The sequence below is a fragment of the Alligator sinensis genome, unplaced genomic scaffold (assembly GCF_000455745.1).
Source record: "Alligator sinensis unplaced genomic scaffold, ASM45574v1 scaffold476_1, whole genome shotgun sequence".
Lineage (NCBI taxonomy): Eukaryota > Metazoa > Chordata > Crocodylia > Alligatoridae > Alligator > Alligator sinensis.
In genome coordinates this window covers 632,653-653,960 of record NW_005842444.1, presented here as the reverse complement: position 1 = coordinate 653,960, position 21,308 = coordinate 632,653, and the positions used below count along the sequence as shown (strand labels likewise).

The window sequence follows — 21,308 nt, the reverse complement described above, 5'->3', positions numbered from 1 at the left end:
GTAGCTTGTGGAGTACCCCCAAGGAGGAGCTTCTGAGGATGGCTCTAATGTCAGGCAGTTATTTGCTTTCTTTGTTATTAACAACAACACCCTAAGAGATGGTTCAAAGCTCTGCCTTTCTAGATTAACCTTATTAGAGGCTTGTCGCATGTACCCTGGGTCATATGCTGTCGTGACTGACACTCTGGCTAGGTACTTGTATTCAAAAAGCCTGAGGTGGAATCTGTCAAAGTGACGTGGTTTTCTGTAAGCAGTGTAATTTAGATCGGTAGTGAACAGAATATGCATTCGTCCTTTGGTGCGGGGTACAAAGCTTAGACTGGATTCCACCATTTTTAAAGCAATTTGTGTGTGCTGAACTTCTGTTACAGGTATAAACCAGTTTCTGATCACTTATACTGGTAAAAGTGTAAAGTCTGTATCTGGCCTTTCTGAAACTCCATTTTTGTCAGCGTGGAGGCAGAGTGGTGCATCAGCTCTAAGTTCAGTTCCGTTAATATCCTTAACGTAGTATAAATTTTAGACTAATTTTAGACTTTTCGACTCTTAAAAATTACACGTGTCATCTGAAGCAAGCAGTGGAGAGTGTCCTACTGGAGAAGGAGCCCAGAGACACAAAGTTGTTTCAGGAAAAGTAAAGGGTTGTAGTGCCTGACTAGTGCAGAGGGGAAGAATAAGGGAAGCTGTGAGGACTTAGGGGAAGAGCATTCTCTTTTTTTTTTCTCTCTCTAAAACCTGATTTCAGTCGATTTCCATTTCAGCTATGAGCAGTTCTCACGCCATGTGAAAAGACACTTTCAAAGTATGTGATAATGATGATATCTTAAGTAGCGCTTTTCATCCACAGTCTTGAAGCTCTTTACAAAGGTGGTATAAGGCCTATGTGCCCCTTTGCAGTCAGGGAATCTGAGATGCAAAGACTTGAAGTGACTCACCTGAGATCACAGAGGGAGCCAATGGATAAACCTCGTATTTCATGACTCTGGCTAACACACTTTTTTCCCAGAAACAGAATAATAATAAAGCCTTTAAGAAGACTATCCAAAAGTCATGGTGTATGTGGTGTGTGTTTTCTAGGAACACTGGAGTAGCAAGTGGTTCTTAGACAATATAAGACTGTTACAAGATATAGTGAACTGACACCACTAGTTTGCAATATGACGGTGTTTTATTATATGGGCAAGGAAACAAGTTTATTGACAGGTAAATGCTGAGGCATGAGGGTGTCATAAGGTCACACATTTCAAAGAAACTTTCAAGGGCCCAGTTCAAATCAGTTACTGAGCAGAAGTTAATCCCTAATGAAAATTTACTAAGCTGAACTGGAAACCCCATCTTACTTTAAAATGGTCACTGTGAAGAGATTGCCAAATATAATTGTTTCCAGGGCAGATTTCACTGTATCTAGTAAGCTCCTCATTTAAGCTTTTGACATCAGCAAAGTTTCTTTGCCTGCCTGACCTACCCAAATGGGGGGGAATTTGAGATTGCAGCATATTTAGGTCTCCAAATACTCCAAAGCATTTTTGCCTTGGTGTTCCTTAAAACTGACAGCTCTGGCATGGTATTTGTTATTGCTGTGTCACTCATGGGAGGCATGTGATGTACAATTTTTAAAAAATCGAGACATTTAGAAGGTGCAGGAAGTTGACTTGATTCTGTCTAGCCTAGTAAATTAAATCCTTGATGAACTTCCAGGGTAAGCAGCACATGCATCAGTGCTGAGATTAACAAATGTGGATAGAAAAATGCTTTGTGTGCGTATGAGACCTGCCATGTGCTGCTCTTCCTCTGGCCTTTAAAGTACAAAATGTGCATCTTCCAGGGAAAGAAATGGTGGATTACATTTGCCAGTACCTGACCAATGTGAGAGAGAGACGAGTGATTCCTGATGTGCAGCCTGGCTATATGAGAGTTCAGTTGCCAGACAGTGCACCCATAGAGTCAGACAGCTGGGACGACATCTTCAGAGACATTGAGAAGATTATTATGCCTGGGGTAAGAACTGGAGTAGAATCATGTTGGGGAAGGGTTATCATCACTATGTAAGTTGAACACCTGCATCAGGGAATGAGCAGACCCCGGGGTAACTGCATTAAACAAGTAAAGTATGTTAAAATTGTAAAGTAAAACTGAGACATTTCAATAAGGAAGATCCATGCAATTACTATTCCATTTCAAATGATAGGAATAATTTCAGGAACCAGAATAAATTCTTACTCTCTAAATGTATTATATTTGATAAATGATAATCATGTTTTCTCTTTGTGCAGCAGTTTTTATTGAGGAGACGATTGCACTTTACTAGCATTAGTGAAAGAAGCCTCAGTATCCTGCCATTGCAAGCAGGATTATCCCCACTTTGCAAGTAGGAAAAGTGAAGCCCTGAGTGAAGCCTTGTCCAAGGTCACACACACATAAGTCTCGCATCACCTGTGCTAAATCATAAGAGCAGTCGTTCACACTAAATATATGTGTAGTATTATGCTAAGAGAAAATATGCAGTCTAGTTAAATATTTTTTTTATAGAGAAGTCCTGTAAAAGGTACTTCCAAAATCTATTTTATGGATATTGCTACTTTAGCTGTTCTGTACTTCGAGGAAGCATTTAATTTTATCCATTTGAAATTATTGACCAGCACTCCAGCCTCCCTTTTTCCAAGGGTGCAAAAGGCGCCTCACTAAAATTATTAATATTAATTGCAGACTGTTCTCTGTGATTAATAAAGTTGTTATTTCAGCGATGGTGAAATGAACAACAGTCACCTTGTTTCAGCAGCCCGGCTCAGTTAAATCTCCTTAAATCAAGGGGATGCTGTCAAATGTCCATTATTTCCTGTTTGAAAATGTGGGGATGTGTTTAATTTAGATAAATGTTGCTTTCTTAGATTGGAATTTATCTAATAAGAGCACATTACTATCTCTGGACAATGCTTCTCTGCTGCTGATGTTATCTTTGGAGCTGGTAGTTGCCAGATCTATAATCTGTGCAGGTTTCTCTTGTACTGTGTTAATTTCCACAGCGAGTTCAGAGTTCTGTGACATATTTCTAGATATTAATTTCTCTGTATCTTCTGCTCTAGGTTGTCCACTGGCAGAGTCCACATATGCATGCCTATTTTCCAGCTCTTAACTCCTGGCCTTCCCTGCTGGGAGATATGCTGGCTGATGCTATTAACTGCTTGGGATTCACATGGGTATATATTATATCTAATAATTATTTGGTCTTTATTATGAATCAAGTTAGGCTAGATGGGGCTCAGAACACTTCAAGTTGTTTGCAGAATTAACAGGTAAAACCGCATTTTGTGTGAAGGAATCTGAAATGTTTTTCAGTGTCATTATTTTAATGTTTGGCACATAGGGTAAGGTTTTTGTAGCCATAAAAGGCCTTTAAGAAGGCATGTGGTTTTCTTGGCTCAGCAACCTCTGCCAACAGACTCTGAATTACCAGGCAGTGTTGTTATTTTAAACAAGATCCATAAGCAATAAAGCTTCCACCACCCTGATCCAGCTGCTGACAAGTCTCTGGTCTTGTGGTTGTTATGGAGGCCTGGCTGGATCACACCTCAGGTCCAGTGTGAGCTTAGCTTATCCCAGCTGGGCCCTTAGTTCTCTATCAGGCTGTGTAGACTCATCAAAGAAACAAAAGGGGGGGTGTTGTTTTTTCTAAATCTAGCTGTATGTGATCTGCCTAGGAGTCTTTGAGCAAGTGGCAGTCTCTGCTATATCAGCTACTTCACTATGATGCTTCAGATCTCTTGGACATTCTGTGTTTTTTGGGGGGTTTTTGGTGGTGGTGATGCCCATGCCTTTAGCCATAGGACACCTTTTTACGTCCATATGAAAAGCAGTGCATTTCTACTGTAAAACTCTCTTAGCACACACAGACATAGTTCACATCCCTCCTTATAATCTAGAATTGTGTTGTATTTTAATGAAAATAGATTTCCATGTTGATAAGCTATTAACATCCTTCTTATTGCTTCTGTTCTTCAATGATAGACACTTAAGATGATGGCTGCTGCATGATGATAATGATGATGATAATGGAGTTTATCATGCACAGCAATCCATACAACTCTAGGTTTAAGTGGATTCATTATATATTGTCTCTTGGCTACTGGGCAGTCCAATGGACAAATTAGTCTCAGCAAACCCTGAGGTGATGTTTGTAAGGCAGAAAAAGTATTTTGAGGACACTGGTGGAGTCTGTGTGCTCCTGTTGTTCAAGGAGCACAACTGCCACTGGTAAGAATGGTGTGGGGTTTGGAGGTCTCCCTTAATGGCTCTCTCAGCATGGGTGCCCATGCTGCAAAAACAGACAAAAGTTGTATGATTTATATTACAGTAGTGACTATAGTGCTGTGTCATACATATATCTAACCAGACTGAAGGAGTTTGCTATCTAAATAGACAGGACAGTAAAGGGTGGGAGAAAAGGAACATGGGTTCCTCTATTTTACAGAGGATGAATTTGCCCGAAGTCCCAGAAGAGGCCTGTGGCAAAGGCTTGCAACTGAGTCCCAGACCAGTGCTTCAACGATAGACAATGTTTTCTCTGTCTACGCTCAGTTAGCATCAATGAAATAGCCTCCTTCCACTTCCTTCTCAGCACAGCAATCCATGCCCTTGTCACTTCCTGCCTAGACATCCTCTGGGATATCTGCAGAACTGTCACGTTGGCAAGGAAGGAAAATATAATGTGGAGTTTGTGGCTAGAGGGTCACACCCTCAAAAATGATTTGGATGAAATAAAGGATGAATTAAGACGCATCAGCTTTTCTCTTTTTCCATTTCTAGGCCTCCAGCCCAGCCTGTACAGAACTGGAAATGAACGTCATGGACTGGCTGGCTAAACTGCTGGGTCTCCCAGAAACATTCCTGCACCATCACCCAGACAGCAGGGGAGGGGGAGTACTCCAGGTAGGACTCATGAGGGTGTTTTGCTGAATTGTTTTGCAACCACTCAGAACTGCTTTTTCTCTGCCCAAACAGAACTCCCTTTGTAGTCAGAGATGGGGAAGGTTTTACCTGTGGTAAAGTCTCCAGGATGTGGTCTCTGTGGCATATATGACATTTCTTTATGGAATTGTTAATCTCCAAGCTGAATAATATAAGAAAATAAAGGATAGTTAAAATGCATTGTTTTCTACTTCTGGCCCACCAAGATTACCAGCACGCTGAAGTGATTAATGGTGCCACACGGCATATGATACAACTGGTGGTGGGAAGAAAATTGGGGATGGAAGTGACATGCTTCAGTGACAGTAGCAAGCTAGAAGGAAAGCCTGTCTGCGTTATCCTGCCTTGATTAACCCACTGTTTCTTGGCAGAGCACTGTGAGCGAATCCACCCTTATTGCTCTGCTGGCAGCAAGGAAAAATAAAATCCTGGAGATGAAGGTTTCTGAGCCAGACGCTGATGAGTCAACTCTGAACTCACGGCTCATTGCTTACGCATCTGATCAAGTAGGTTCCCATTCTTATACATCACCCTATTTGCTTCTGTGTTGGCCCTGCTATATCGGGAGCCAGAGTGCTTGACAAACATGCACGAATGCTGCCTGGGTGAGAAGTGCTGTTCACGTTCGACGGCTGGGGAAGCCAGGTCCAGCATGGGGAGGTGACTTCTGTATGGTTCCAGCAGTAGCAGTAGAGCCCCCTTCTCTTAGTTTAGACTCCTGCACTTTTAACCACACAACCTTCTTCCTTCCTAGAGTTGGCAGACTTGCACCAGTAGCTGGGTGCTGAGCTCCTGCCACTGGTTCCTTGTAGACTTTTCCCTCTAGCACAGAGAACCCAGTTACGTACGGTAGCAAAGTCCACAACTGTCCTTTCCCCCCAGGTTGAGGAGCCAGTGCAGCCTGCACAGTGCCACCACTCTGCTCAGTAATGTGCTATGTTAACATCTCTTCTCCCCACAACATACTGTCAGTGGAGGTGACAGAGATGGTTGAGCTGGATCTCCTTTGATATAAGCAAGAGGACATTCTCCACAAGGGCCCCTGGGTCCACCAGAGCCCAGATTTGCGATTGTTCTAGACATATGATAAAACCACTTTCTTTCCTCTCCTTCCTGAAGCTACTGAGGATGGAATAGGCTGAAGGGATCCATTCCCAGGCAATCCCTTTACACTTGATGTAGGGGAAGAGCATGGGGGGGAAACCTATTCTGTTTGAGAAAAGTGAATACAGTAATGGTGACTAATTAGAAGATTCAAGAGACCTGACAAATCTAGATAGTAAAAACTATAATTTGGCTTTTGTTCACTTGAACTATGATGCTGAACTGTGTCTCAGGCTTTTGTGGCAGTCACTCTTCTTTAACTAAAGTACAGCCATTAGAAAACTCTCCACATTCGTGTCTTCGCTTGTGTTCTTTTAAGGCTCACTCCTCAGTAGAGAAGGCTGGCTTGATTTCTCTCGTGAAGATGAAATTTCTGCCTGTGGATGAACACTTTTCCCTCAGAGGCAAGACCCTGAGGAGAGCCATTGAAGAGGACAGGAAACGAGGCCTAGTGCCCGTCTTTGTAAGTTTGTTTTCCTGTTCTTGGGGACTGGCCTCTGGGTGGTGGTGAAAGATGTCGCCACTGTATTAAAGATAAGGAATTAATGTTTGAAAGACATCTGAATAATTAACATGCTAGTCTATTCAAATAGTAATATATCCTCCAACTTTGACCGAATGTTTAGCATAATTTGCTGTAAAATGTTGAATAAAAAAGGCTGATTTATTTAAAACTACCTTGACATGTCTGCTTTTCTTCAGGTTTGTGCAACTTTGGGTACCACTGGAGTCTGTGCTTTTGACAGCCTAGCAGAGCTGGGTCCCATTTGTAAGTGTCTATTATCTTATGAGCAATAAGCATATAGAAATTGTGGGTTTTCTGTGGAGCCAAGAATGAGCAGAAAAAACACCACCACTCAGCTTTTACAGCCTCTTCAAAAGAGTCAATAGGCCACTTCCAAAGAGTCAATGGGAAACTTTCCATTGGCTTCCATGATATTTTGTTTAGGTTGTTTTAAAGCAGGGGTAGGCAACATTTTGACTGGCATGCTGAAAAAACCACAGTGTCTACCTGGTAAGATGCCAGAGTCCCAGCATGCCAAAAAACCAAAACCTGGGCAGGGGGTACATGGCAGGATGCACTGCATATTAATATAGTTAATAATCACAAACGTTGTTTTTTGTTGTTTTTTTTTTACAGTAAATACCAGGCTTTCTAAAAATTCTAATCCTGGTGACAATAAATAAAACTTCATATAATACCTTTGTATGCCTTCCAACTGTAAAGTTTCCTGTAGTTCATACAAAACAAAGGCAGGGCAAACAATGTAAACCGGCAAACAGAAAGCAGAAAATCAGAAAGACTTGAATTATTTGAAATCCATACAAATCTGGGTAAGTATTTCCAAGAAGGCAATCACAGAGCAGGAAAACGCACAAAAAGTGAACAACATGAAATGTTGAAATTTAGAAATGCAGAGTAGAGAGATCAAAATAAAATGAATATGAACTGTTTTAAGAAAGTCAAAAACTGAAAAATATGAACTGGTTTAAGAGTGAAAAAATGAATAAGAAATGATTTAATGGAGCAAAATAAACTGAATAGCAGAAACTGGTTTGGGAGGGAGCATAAACTGAAAACGAAACTATTTAACAGAGCAAAATAAACTGAATAATATGCAACATTAAACTCTCAGTTTGCGAAGCACAGAAATCGGCACCAACAGGTTACTGAGCTGTCTGTGGCCCAGAGCCACATGCTTCCCTCGTATATGCAGGGGGAGAGGGGCTTCTGATGACTGTGGCGGTGCTGAGAGTTTCACACAACTTCATAAAAGCTCCCAGTGTTGCGGCAGGCACCAGGGGTGGGGTAAGGAGAGCACAGGCAGGGACAGTCGCGTTCTGCTGACCCTGCCCTCAGTGCCTGTGGCTGAATTTGTGAAGCTTTGTGAAACTCAGCACCACCACAGTCATGGGAGCAAGGTCAGCAGAACACAGGCAGCCTCCCTGCGTCCCTGCCTGTGCTCTCCTCACCCTGTCCCCAGTGCCTCCCACCGCAATGGGAGCTGTGCAGCAATTTAAAAACATAATATATTTTTTTAAAGCATTTTCCTCAGCACACATCCTGGAGTGCCAAGGAAAATGTTTCCACGTGCCACTAACTGGCATATGTGCTGGGGCTTGCCTATTCCTGTTTTAAAGCAAGTTCCGCTCAAAAAGGATGAATCTTGCCCACAAGCAATGGTTCCCTGGGTGCCCTTTCCATCACACACCTTAAACTACATTTAGAAACCCCTGCACACCCATTCTGTGACTGTCCCTTCACAGAACCACTGCGGGACGGTCACAGAATGGGTGTGCAGGGGTTTCTAAATGTGATTTAAGGTGCGTGTGATGGAAAGGTTATGCTAGGTGAGGTGTGTGTCTATATAATTTTTTTTTCAAAATAAAAACAAACAAAAAAACCCCCATCACTTATGCATTTGATGGAATTAGGCTTAGTGCCTGCTCGATGTAGCCTGCCAGCACCGGAGTTTTGATGGTTGGAAGGACCTTGTTTGGGCTACTAGCTTTGTGTTTAAACGGTATGCAAAGTGGTTGTGGATCCTATTCAAACCCAGACTCTGAACAATATGCACCAAGGGCCCATAGAGGGGTTTCACAATGGGTGGGTGTATTCAATGCCCCAATTCTTTGTCATAGTACCTTTACTCTGACTTTGCCCAGGACTGTGGGAGGTGAATTTTATTCCATCTAAATGCAGAGGACAGGAACTTGCACTCAAAAACCCACTGGCTAGGATTAGTGGCTTTGGCAAAGGTTCTGTTCCACAGTACAAAAGGGCCTATCTGGATCCAACTCTTCAGCATCTGGGTGTTTTGGAGCCAGAGATTTGGTACTGGACATCTTGGTGTGGACCGGTTGATCTTGCTTCCAACTCTGCCTCTTGTACCCGGAGGACAAATTTAAACCTCTCTCTCCAGAGAGAAAAAGACTAAATGTTAGTCCAGAATGCAACGCAACTGTCTCAATTTCTACAGGTGACACAGAGGGACTCTGGCTTCATATTGATGCTGCATATGCCGGAACTGCATTTCTATGCCCAGAATTTCGATCATTTTTGGATGGAATTGAATATGCAGACTCGTTTGCTTTTAACCCTTCCAAATGGATGATGGTTCATTTTGATTGCACTGGATTCTGGTGAGTAGAGCCACAACACACAAAAAGCAAGCACTCAATGTACACCATAAAAAATGCCAGGTTTTCATCAGGCATTTTTTTACTAAGTACAATTTGTTCTACCGTTAATAGGGTCAAAGACAAGTACAAATTACAGCAAACCTTCAGTGTTAATCCTGTCTACCTCAGACATGCCAACTCGGGGGCTGCCACTGATTTCATGGTAAGTCACTGTGTAAACTCCTCTCTTACATTTCCTAGAGAACATTTGTAAAGAAAATGCCAAATACTCCTGGAGCTTGTTTAACACTATGGCAGGAATATTTATAATGTGTAAATGCAGTGTGAATTAAACTTGTAAAACTTATTAAACTTATAAAACTTCATAGAAACTCTCAAAGATCAAACACAAATTGAAGTAGTTAAATAAAACTTGGCCCTAGTCTCCTGTTGTCCTGGAGATTGTTTTGTCTGCATGTATTACTAAATGGGCCAAATCCATGGGCCAAATCCTCAGGTGACAAAAAGCAGTCCAGCTCCATTGACTTAATTGGAGCTACACTAATTTATACTAGCTGAGAGTCTACCCAGTACCTCTGCCAGAATAAGGTCACCTCCTTGCAATATGTGTGTTGTAGTTGCTGGCACTTTTACATGTTTGTGTTGTTTATTAGTTTGTCTTACTTCAACCTAGCTGAATAATTCTGATACATGAGACAGTTAAAGGGAACTGTGTATAGAAATGCCTTGTTTTCAAAACACAAGCAATCAGGACTTGTGGCAGAGGTGATATCTTTTATTAGACCAACTAGATTTTTGCAAACAAATTTTTTAATTGCAAGCTTTTGGGCACAAACACCCTCCATCAGGCATAGGAGAAAAAATTGTAGAAGTTCTCCAGGGTAAAAATAAAATTAAACAGCAGCCAAATTAATTCAGTATTCTTTAGTTGCTCCATTGGTGGTGAGCTAAGAAACATATCACTTTGGATCTATCTGACTGAGTCTGAACACAATGCAACAAAACAGTATTGTATAGACCAGTGTTTCAGTGATGATCTCACTAAGGTCTTGAGAGAGGCAATTGTTTTCTTCCTTCCTATGAGTCGTTTTTTCATTGGACTATATGGCTCCCTCTGGCGGTTAAATGGTGGCCATGCTCTTTCTTGAGTTATTTGATGTAGTTTTCTTTTTAATAAGGGATGATATCTGTTTCCCTTTCAGGTGGCTGCCACTGCTTTGTCTAACTCATCTAGTCTCATTTGTCTTGTCTGTTCTCAATGTGCAGCCTCCAATTCAGGAAAAAATGTATGTTCAGGACAGAACTTATACATGTAGATGAGGGGGTTATTGTTGTCTTCTCCTGCAATGAACTGAACATTTTTTTTTTCAAGCATTTTCCTGAATTGAGACATTAGCTTAAATCGCTTTCTCTAATGGGAAATGGAATAATATACATTACTAATCAGATAAAAAGTCAGAGATGTATCTACTGCACTAAGCATCACAAGGATTCAGCGCAGGAAGCAAAACAAACTTTTTTTAGAATACCTTGAAAAGTATCAACCCAGAATTTTCCTTTAATTGTTATTTACTAAATTAATTCCTGCAAGCAAAATGTTCTGCAAGCAAAACATGTAAACAGGCACCCTAACCTGAGTACAGGGCTGCAGACTCAGGCTTTTGCATTGTGTTAGGACAATTTTGAATTGTTTTTCACTGTGTTGACACACTGTTTTGTTTACAGCACTGGCAGATTCCACTGAGTCGCCGCTTTCGTTCTTTGAAGCTCTGGTTTGTGCTTCGTTCCTTTGGGGTGAAAAAGCTTCAAGCACACGTTAGACATGTACGTGAATTAACATAACAAGTGCAAGGACATAACTTAGGTGCAGTGAGATAATAGTAAATTAAGTTCATGAGGATGAAAAGGCTGAATAAGAGACCCCCCTCCCCACGGGAAGTTTGCATATATCAAAATGCTCACATGCTGTAGAGGAATCCAGCCTCTCATCTTGCACAAGCAGAATTCTTGTTGACTTCAGCGGCAGTTCTGATTGCATGAAGGCATTGGTGCAAACTTTGCTTCTCTTACACGAACACAGAGAAAACTTCAGGAGCAAGGTACAGCCTGGCCATGTGGGGGAACGGAATGCCCTGTGAGTGCTACAGAGCAGTATTATGTAATGTGGTAGGTAGTTTTGGAGTTAGGCTAAGGGTTTGCTGCCTGGTTAATGCATCTATAACCACATATACCCACTTAAACCTTTACTAGGTGCAAAGATGTCAAGCCACTGAATGTAACAGCCATGGTTGCAGTTTGTCTCCTGACAACTCCAGCTCAGAAGTGAAAGGGCAGGTTCCTTCTACAGGCATTCACCAGAGAACACCTGCATAAGGCCCACTGCTTTAGTCTAGTTCAGTGGCCAAAAGTGTGTCTATAAGGGTCTGATCTAAAATCCACTCAAGCCAGAGGCTTTCCCCCGATTTCAGTGGCATTTGGATAAGGCTGTACAAGATAGCTGCGTATGCAGATATTTGGGGAAATCTTTATAACTATGCAAATCTGAGAATCTTAATGTTTTGGAGCGAGGCTTTTTCTGGGAGGGGAAATTATTTTTATATTCAGTTAATTTTTATATCTTTCATATTGCTTTGTAACTGACCAGAAGAAAACACTTAACATGTTCAATTACAGGGCACTGAAATGGCCAAATACTTTGAATCTTTGGTCAAAAGTGACCCCTTCTTTGAACTCCCTGCCAAGAGACACCTTGGACTGGTTGTATTTCGATTAAAGGTAAAAAATTTGTTTTGGAATGAATTAACAGTAATCCCATGCAGTCTCCCACCTTGACTGCAATGAATGAAGTTCCTATGAAGGAACATAATCCTGGCAATTGTTACAGCCTGGTGCAATTCTAAATATAAACTGTAATTGTAATTGGAGACCTATTCTTATTTTAAAAACAGGGCCCCAACTGGTTGACAGAAAAGCTCTTGAAAGAACTGACTAATTCTGGCAGGCTCTTCCTCATTCCAACTACCATCCATGACAAATTCATCATCCGCTTCACTGTAACATCCCAGTTCACAACCAAGGAGGACATTCTGCGAGACTGGAACATCATTCAACAAACTGCTGCCCAAATCATTAACCAGCATTACGTGCTGCACCCCCTCAACTCTGCTGATGGGGTGAAATCCCCTAATTTACTAAGTAACACCAACCCTCATGCTGTTAATATTACTTCTGAGTTTTCCAAAGATGAAGGAAAATACAAGATCCCTTCCAGAAAAATAATCGTTCAGCCTAAAAAGGTAGCAGTCAGTCCCGCTAAATTTGTGGTCAGCCAGCAGCTGGAAGGCCAGGTGGACTCTCTGGATGACTGTTTTCCAGAAGAAGTCCCAGATGTCTCCAAACATAAGTTGTCCTCTTTCCTATTCAGCTACCTGTCTGTTCAAGATAAGAAAAAGACGGCACGCTCCCTCAGCTGCAACAGTGTGCCCACAACCAGCTTTCGTGAGCTCAACAACCCAAAGGCAGCAACCTCCGAGAAGACCAGCTCTCATGACAAGGATAAAATCTTCTCCAAGCTGCCTGAAGAGGTCATGATGCTCAAAAAAAGTGCCTTCAAAAAACTGATCAAGTTTTACAGTGTCCCTAGCTTTCCCGAGTGCAGCATTCAGTGTGGTATTCACCTGCCTTGCTGTCCTCTGCAAGCAATTGTTTAATGTGCAAAACAAATTGCTCCTTAAGGTCTCCCCAGGTAGAAGAGAACCAAAGGTTGCTTATTCATATGCAATATTATTGTATTCAATATGTAAACAGCATGAGAGATCATTGAGCAAATTCCTGTGCTTGTATTGAAACAAAACACTTGTGTATTTATTGACGAAAACAAATAAACCAGTTATGCACATTATGTAAAGTTTTTTCTTCCAGACCATGGTAGAGTTTGCATTAGATCTAAGAATTTTAATCTCTGCCTCATCAATATTAGCTTGTTCAAGGACCAATGCCAGTTTCAGTGCCCACTTATGCCTAGAGAAGTCCTGCTGGCTTCATTGGAAATGCATGAGGCAGTGGAAATGCATGAGAAAATGCAATGAATCTGGACTGGTATTTGAATTCTAGTAGTTTGATTTTAACTTAACATCTATGGGGACTGATTCACACCTGTGAATGCAGGGAGTGCTAATAGCTCCTGCCAGGGACAGGGGTTCACTCATGCCACACTTTGTGAGAGGCTCTGCCAGATTGAAGGATTCAAACAAATCAGATCAGCATGTGTGTTAACTCCTGTTACAGTTCAATAGATGATCTGGGCAGGTGAGACCATTACAATCTCAAGGCAGATTTTTCCCATTCCTGGGAAACTAGAACCTGGGCCAGCCCGACCTGGGGAATAAATGTAGCTCAGACCAAACAGTAGATCTAGCTGTGCAACAGTCATCCAATCAAACAACTCCTACTGGGGCAAAATGGCTTGCACAAACAAGTGCAAAATTTGGCCTCTGTTACTTCCCCTTTTTTCTCTCGTATTATGTGGGTTATTTTCATTCCTTAGGAGAATCTGTACCAGCCACAACAACTCACTTGCTTATGAGCAATTTGACTTAACAGCCCTCCTTATCCCCACTATAATTCCAGAAAAGGAAAATGTTGCAAACGACTATGGTGATACTTTTTTGCATAATTATTATTTAGTACATTAAAAACATGTTTAATGAGAGGGCTCCTCTGCTAGAATAGAGAACAACCAGTGGAAGACTCTAACCTAGATTTCTTTGGGATTCTGATTGCAGCTGAGGCCATCTTAACCCTGTTCTACATATGTTTTCATATGGTTTTGGTTATGGATATGACTTTTTTTTTTACCGCTGAAGTTCCACCAGTACAACCCTTTGTGTGGCTGCAGTTTTATTTGTGTAAAAGGTGCTTTACATTGGGATACCTTATTCCTTTACCTACACTTAAACGCACTCTGGGTATCACCAGGTTTCAAAAGTGGGTGAGAGGGGGCTAAACTGCTTTAAATACTTTAAATACACTGCTTTAAGTGTAGTTAAAGTAGCACTAGTTGTGTATGCACACAGCCCAGGTGTTGCCTTCTTTCCTCCCTTATTTTCAAAACAGGGCCCCAGCTGGTTGGCAGAAAATCTCTTGAAAGAATTGAGTAACTCTGGCAGGCTGAAGTCAGTGGAAATTGTGTGCAGATGGGTAGCATAAGAGATTAACTGCTCAGAAAGCTGAATGGTTCTGAGTGCTGCTATCTCTGGGCAGAGTAATGATCTATGAAGACCTCAGTGTACTGGCAAAGGGCACAAAAAGGAGGGTACAGATGCAGTGCTCTTGGGGTACAGCTTCAAAGACTGGGTGGTATTTGGGACTGGGTGGTATTTGAACATACATTCCTGAACAACTAATACAGCATTACAGTTTATTATTTATATAGCACCACAGAAGCCAGAAGAAATAGAAGACAATAGGTCCCTGCTCCAAAAGAGATTACAAATTATATATATAACATAAGGAATCACCACAGAAACACAACAAAAATGTGATTTGGCTAATGAGATAGACTATATGTGTTCAGAATTCTAATTCTGAATTCTCCCTCTGATTCTATTTTGGGGGCTAATTCAGGAAAGAATTTGACCATGTACTTAAATGCTTTCCTAAATCATAGCATGGGAGAATAAGTTTAGACATAAGAATAGGAACAGATGGCATAAAAAATAGAGGTTGATGGTGGAAGGTGAGCTGAAAGAAGTGAAGTAGGAAATGGAATGATAGTGCACAAGGTAAGAGGGTGTGTGGACAGCTTGAGAAAGGGCGGAAGGAAACAGTAAGACAAAAGGAGTGGACAATGTTTGGGGCAAGGGAGGAGGAGCCAGAGTTGTTCTGTCAGACAGCAATGTTCTGCATCACAGTTGTACATGGGCAGTTTGCAAAGCAAAGGAATAAAGAAAAATATTTTCACATTCTGTAATCAGTAAAAGTTGGATTTATGCATGATTTCAAATACAAACTTACTGTAACCTTTATCAATACATAAAAATGGATTTCTAGAGTTTCTGAAGTTAGGATATATTTAAAAAACTGAATATTACAAAAGACTAATTTTAGACACTCACAATCTTATACTGTGGTTTTGTACAGAGTCATAAATGGCAGGTGTCATCAGCACATACATCTTTTCTTTGTCATCTAGGAAATATAAGACATCTTTGACAACTGCTGGGTTGAAGCCCTGCTCCACTAACTGCACTTTACGGTACTTAAAAGTTCCTGTGACCTCGATGACATCCTTTATAAAAACAAAAATAAAAAAATATTGATAAGGGGACAATAGTGACTCTGGGGACTGTTTTTCAAGATGGAATAATCAACCCATTAAGAAGAAAGGAGTCTTGTATTTTCTTCAAGGGCAATACTGAAATACAAATGTAATTCATATTTAGTATAGCAAACATGTTGAATATCTTCTGAGATCTGGAAGTCGGGTATGTCACGCAGCTCTGTCGCATTATATCAGGAATAGGAGTCAAAGACATGTTAACAAAAAATGTCTACATAGCTGAATTCACCCTGAACTGTTTCTGCAGGTTTCAGCATGTGGAGTCTTTTCTGGAGCCTGGATATGCTTGGGGTCACAGCAGCAGAATGCCATGTTAGGCCACCTATACTGTACTATTTAACTGGGGCTCAGAGACTCTACTGGTCATTCTCACAAACATTTCAATGTAAGCTAAAGTGTCAGCTGCTTTAGGCCTGATCCAGCAAAATCTTTTGCTGGACCAAGGGCTTGTGTTGGCTATTAAATAAATGGTGTAGCAGACTATATAGCTTCTTTCAGGTCACAGAAGGGGAACTGCTTGACCAATGTAGGCAAAATTGCTTCCAAGAACAAGAGAAAATGGGAAGACGGGCTCTTAGGACAGTCTCGACTACAGGAAAGCTAGATTTAAGGGGAGTTCCTTAAGCAGCCCTGGTGCTATATACCTCGGTCAGAGTTCAACCTGGGTCTGGTGAAAAAGAGCAGGATCACTCTCAGGAGACATGGGATTCTCTGCAAGAGGCTGTACGGTGCTGTACCTCGGATGGCAAATTAGTACACAGTTGAGTGAATAAAGTTTGTGTGGGTAGTATCCCCAAAGCCTGAAGATGAATCAAGTGGTTTGGGATGTTAACATCTCTGTATATACGCTTCTATTAAGCCATCCCAGTAAATGTATGATCTTCTTCAGGAAAAAAAAAAAGAAATAGATACAGAGCTAATACTAGAGTCAAATCAAGTTACCTTTATAATAGTTTCTTCAATAAGACAAATATTTTTCACCATGAGTAATAAGGAAAAAAAGACTGTTTGATTTTATTTATTAATACATTAAAATTTAGGACCCTATTCTGTCAATGGTTCCATGTGGATGGATCCATATTCTAAATTTGCAGAATAGTGGCCTTAATTGGAAACATAGCTCCCTTCACTGTGCTAAATTAATGAAACAGAGGGTCCATGTATTTCCCTTGATTTATTGGGGATGTTAAAACATATCAAGTATCCTATATTCTTATGTGCTCGTATCATTTCTTCCTCCAGGCAAAATGGAAACATCATGAGTCCAGTTCTCCTCCCATAATGATGTACAGCAAGCATGAGAAGCCTTTTGAAAATTGCCAGTATAATTATAAGCATCTGAAGTCCTCATGGAAACAAGGGAAAAGAGAATGCAGGCAATGATGCAGAAAGGCTGCCTTACCTGAATCCTGATAAAGCGAGGTCTTGCATAAGTTGGCAGGTAGTCTTGAACATGTTTGTACATCTTTTCCCCATTGAATTCACAGCCCTCCATTAGTCGAATGGAAGCCATTCCTATTCTGCCTTCATGACCTAGAGGAACAATTAGAGGCAATAACTAGGGATGACATCAACATTTCTGCTGTATAAATGTCAGTGGTTTTGTTTTTGAGCAAGTGAATTATGTAAAGTAAGTTTTATAATTATTGGACTTAGCTATTCATGGAATTGGTAAAATCTTCCCTTTGCAGGGTCCCCTTTGCTATTCAACTTCTCACACTAACACTCAGGTTAAAGAAATGTAGTTAACCATGTTGGTCGGAAGTTAGGCAAAAGGCCAGGGCAGAGTGGCACCTTATAGACTAACTTGTTCAGATAAGCTACAGTTTAGCATTGGATGAACTTGGCTATAGTCTATGAAAGATCACTCTGAATTAGTTCATTTATGAGGTGCCACACTGACCTGACTTCTACTTGGATTAAAGTGCATTAAATCAGTCTAAGATTTACATGGGCATGGACCCTAGAAGATACAGAGAGCTTCAAGTCGGTTTAATGCATAGGAGCTAATTGCTTCTCTTATTTATGGAAATGTGAACTCTACTGCAGATGGCTGGGGTGGGTGGGAAGAGCAACTAGATAAATAATAGACTGGAGTGTAGTTTCAGTATTTTTGGTACAAATACTTCTAGTTGGAAAAAAGTTGATGGTAATGTGGGAATATAACAGATTCTCTAGTGTTACATCCATGTACTGATTTGAGATGCTGGTAACAATGATACAATAACTACATCCTTCTCTCTTCCAAAAAGGGAGTTTCATATCCATTTATCTGACCCTGTCTGAGGCTTCTTGCCTCTAATCCTCTAGGATCTTCCAGCATGATGTCCAAAAGTAATTTAAGCAACCTGATACTTGGTAAATACTCATCCAACTGGGTGAGAGAAGGAAAGGAAGAAAATACCTTCATTGGAGCAAAAATCAGGCCTGAGGCTAAGCAAATTCCACGTAGGCCATTTGTGACTGACTGAATTTTCAAAAAGGGTATTATGGAATTAATAATAATGTGTAATAGCACAGGAAACCTACCCTGTACCTGACTGATCCTGGCCATAACTTGGAAAGGTCCTGACACATCTGTAACTCCCCAGATGTTGCCTTATTCCAAATAGGGATTTACACTAAATCCATTCAGAGCACACCTACTTCATTCTGGATGATATCAGCCTGTATCTTCCCACACCTGAATATTTTCCTCTGTTCTGATTTTAGTAGGTATTCAGATTTTTTTCAAGAGAGAACTCAGTTTTCATTAAGCCATCAAAAGAAGGAGCCAAATTTTCAGAAAAGTTCATCACATCAAATACCAAACTTCTTGGAAAATGTGTTTTTAAATAACACAGCAGTTACTGTTAGGTGAAAAAGCATTTTGTTAAGTTTGTTTCCTATTTTGTTGCTTAAGTGAAAGTGAGACTCTTTGACCTTTTGAAAGTCTGGCTCAATGCCTTTAAGCACTTTAAGATCTAAATATGGTCTGTATTGTTTAAAAAGGAATTTAGGGCTGAGGTCTAATGCTGCACCAATGTAACTGTCTGGAGTTAAATCAAAGTCAAAGTCACCAAGATATATATGGCTGCTAATTTGTTAACAATTCACTGGGTTAAAATTCAAATAAGCCAACCTAAAGCAGCATGCCATCATAAACATGGCAAGTAGCAAAGTATTTTACAGTTGTACAAGCTGCTGATATAGCAGATTAATCCACAAATCTTCCAAGTTAGAGAGACAATGCAGCCATACTCAAACTAGCTCAAGTGGCAGAAGCAGTCCAGCTAGGGCAGCAGGGAAGTCCATGCAAACTAATTTACTCTGCTGGAAAACTCATAAATTATCCCATGTAGAACCTGTACTTCTGGTGTCTAAACTAGTTGGATGATCTCTAGACTACAGCACAAACATACTCCAACCAGCATGGCATCTACTGGTTGATACTGTACTATGGTGCAGTCCTCCGAACCCTCTGGATTCTTCTTTCTCTAAATTCATCCACATGGTGTAACAACAAAGAGGAATTAAATCCAAGTGGCTCATCCTCCATCACTATCCAGAAGCACTGGTATTTGCATTTGTTAACACTCTGTGGGGGGGTTTTGAGCAGTTCATTTTGGGGATGGGGTAAGGTTGGGTGGGCTGACCAGGGGTGGACAAAAGATGACAAAAGCCAGTCTTTCAAGAACACAAATGTCCTGGGAAGACCAGATCTCACTATACTACATTCCCACTAATGCTCTGCCACATACTTATATTATGTGGTTTTCTGCAGTGACTCTGTATTTTATTTCCTAAAATAAAATTAAATGAAAAAGCTGAAAACAGAGTTACTATCCCTTACAAAAGGTTTTGCAGCCAGAGGTCATGTCAGTGCATTACAAAGGTTTGCGCACATGGGCAGTCACCAGGTAACAAGGAAAAGTGACTATAAAGTCAAGGCAAAACTAGGGAAGATAGAAGAGTCTGAGAGCAACTACGACATAGTTTATCTTTAGTCACCATCATCAGATTATTTCTTTCTCCCGTTTCATACTGTAAGCTCAAAAATACCACCTGGCATTCCAATTTGTTTACTCAACCTATTCAGGCGGCCTGGTTCAGGGCGTTACAGTCTTGTACCTTGAAGTGCTGGATTAGTTAGATCTGCTCTGAGATTGTCTGTTTTCGTATGCAATTAACACCAGGTGCATTACTAGAGTGAAATATAATTATTTGCACCATATAAAACAACAAAAGTTTGTGCGCAAAGAAAACAAACTGTACAATGGCATAGTCAGAAAAGAACTGTTCTGAACAATATGATTGTTTTCTTGCAAGGCCATTTGATAATTGGGTATAATCACCTCTTCTACCTGGTTTTACAAGTCCAGTGGGAGTTAGGCTATTCTTCCCTTGTCTCCGACAATGTAATCTGAGAAGCGGATAAGGAACTCTGGACCATTCACATGGTTACCTTGCTTGTGAAATCTCTCCCATGGCAATTGTGTGTTTATCTCCGCTTGAAAGGCTGGTAAAAACAAAGTCTATTTAAAGTGAGAAACCCTTGTTTTGTTTTAGTAGGTAATGAAGGAAGGTAAAGGATTTTTTTTTTAAAAAGCTGGGTCTTTATCCTTTTTTCATCCACCACTTCCTCAAGCTATCTGCATTTTTAAAGTTTTTTTTTTTTTTTAACCATAGACTCCTCAGGAATATTCATCTGGGTCTGCCCTTATTTTGCTAGAGGAACTACTGGATGCATCAGAAAATGTGTAATGTGAATTTTCATGTTACAGAAATGGGTGGAGCTTCACAAAAGGCAAAACTGGGCCCAAGCTAAAAGTTTTCTTTTGTTTGTTAGGAGTGGAAAAACTCTCTTCTCCGGCTCCCCCGCGCCCAGGGAGTTTTATGCGCTGAATGTTCCAATAGCGAGCGTTCACACAGAACTGCTTCTAAACTGGCCGTTTGTTTGCTTTAGGGTCCCCCAAATCCCCAGTGGTTTTCATGCGCAAGAGTGACTGATGCGGTGGTCCATCTCCAATCCCTTTGCTGCAAGACACTGGCCTTTTGGGAGTTGCATGAGAATTTGTAAGTGATACTGCTTAGCCTATGATGCTATTGGAAAAGTTCACATTTTCTATGAAAACTGGATGTTTATAAGCCATTGGAAGAGGGTCAGCATTATCACCTGTGCTCTCTATAGCATTAAGCATAAAGAGCCAGGTTCTCAGAACAGCCAACCCCACAATGGTCACTCAGGACTCTCTATAGCATAGTGGGAGTATTTTGGTGGTCATCTGGGATGTGCCACAGTGAGAAGGGGCCAAGACAGAGTGCGCTGCATGCCAATGAACTTGACCATTGGAATTATTTGTTGGGATTTGTTATCCACTGGAATGAATCGGGGCAGTCTTAGAGTGGCTCTAACTTGCCCAGATGGACAGGCAGACTGCAAGACAGGAAGTGGTATAAAGCTACTAATGCCACCTCAGAGTTCACCTAGGTATACACTGGCACACCTGGGAACCTGTCCAGTGTCAATTTTCCTATTGAGGTGTATATTAGGCCTGTGCGAAATGGCTTGTATTTGCTTCAGATTCGGATTCAGCTGATTCGGGGAACAGTGATTTGATTTGGTGATTCGAATCACTGACCTGAATCAATTTGGCTGAATCTGATTTAGAGATTCAGCTGCTGCTGAATCAGCCAAGTCTCCAAATCGGACAGGCCCCATCCCCTGCCCGCTCCCCCAGCCCCGGCAATGGCTGCCCCCCCCAGCCACAGCTCC

The 21,308-nt window shown here is 41.0% G+C and overlaps 2 protein-coding genes across 2 annotated transcripts in view; one reads left to right on the top strand and one right to left on the bottom strand.

The window, feature by feature from the left end:
- HDC (histidine decarboxylase) overlaps positions 1–13,107 on the top strand; it is a 13,548-nt gene extending 441 nt beyond the window's left edge. Inside the window, exons 2-12 of the mRNA XM_006030404.3 lie at positions 1,826–1,998; positions 3,084–3,197; positions 4,804–4,926; positions 5,337–5,471; positions 6,389–6,532; positions 6,772–6,838; positions 9,051–9,213; positions 9,325–9,415; positions 10,939–11,037; positions 11,887–11,988; positions 12,162–13,107. Coding sequence (XP_006030466.1) covers positions 1,826–1,998; positions 3,084–3,197; positions 4,804–4,926; positions 5,337–5,471; positions 6,389–6,532; positions 6,772–6,838; positions 9,051–9,213; positions 9,325–9,415; positions 10,939–11,037; positions 11,887–11,988; positions 12,162–12,923 — 1,973 coding nt within the window. The 3' untranslated portion in view covers positions 12,924–13,107. The remainder of the gene's footprint in view (positions 1–1,825; positions 1,999–3,083; positions 3,198–4,803; positions 4,927–5,336; positions 5,472–6,388; positions 6,533–6,771; positions 6,839–9,050; positions 9,214–9,324; positions 9,416–10,938; positions 11,038–11,886; positions 11,989–12,161) is intronic.
- A 1,467-nt stretch (positions 13,108–14,574) lies between these two features.
- Positions 14,575–21,308, bottom strand: part of SLC27A2 (solute carrier family 27 member 2) — a gene marked incomplete at its 5' end in the record, with an annotated part of 25,632 nt that continues 18,898 nt past the window's right edge. The window contains 2 exons of the mRNA XM_025212071.1: positions 14,575–15,502; positions 16,956–17,086. Coding sequence (XP_025067856.1) covers positions 15,326–15,502; positions 16,956–17,086 — 308 coding nt within the window. The remainder of the gene's footprint in view (positions 15,503–16,955; positions 17,087–21,308) is intronic.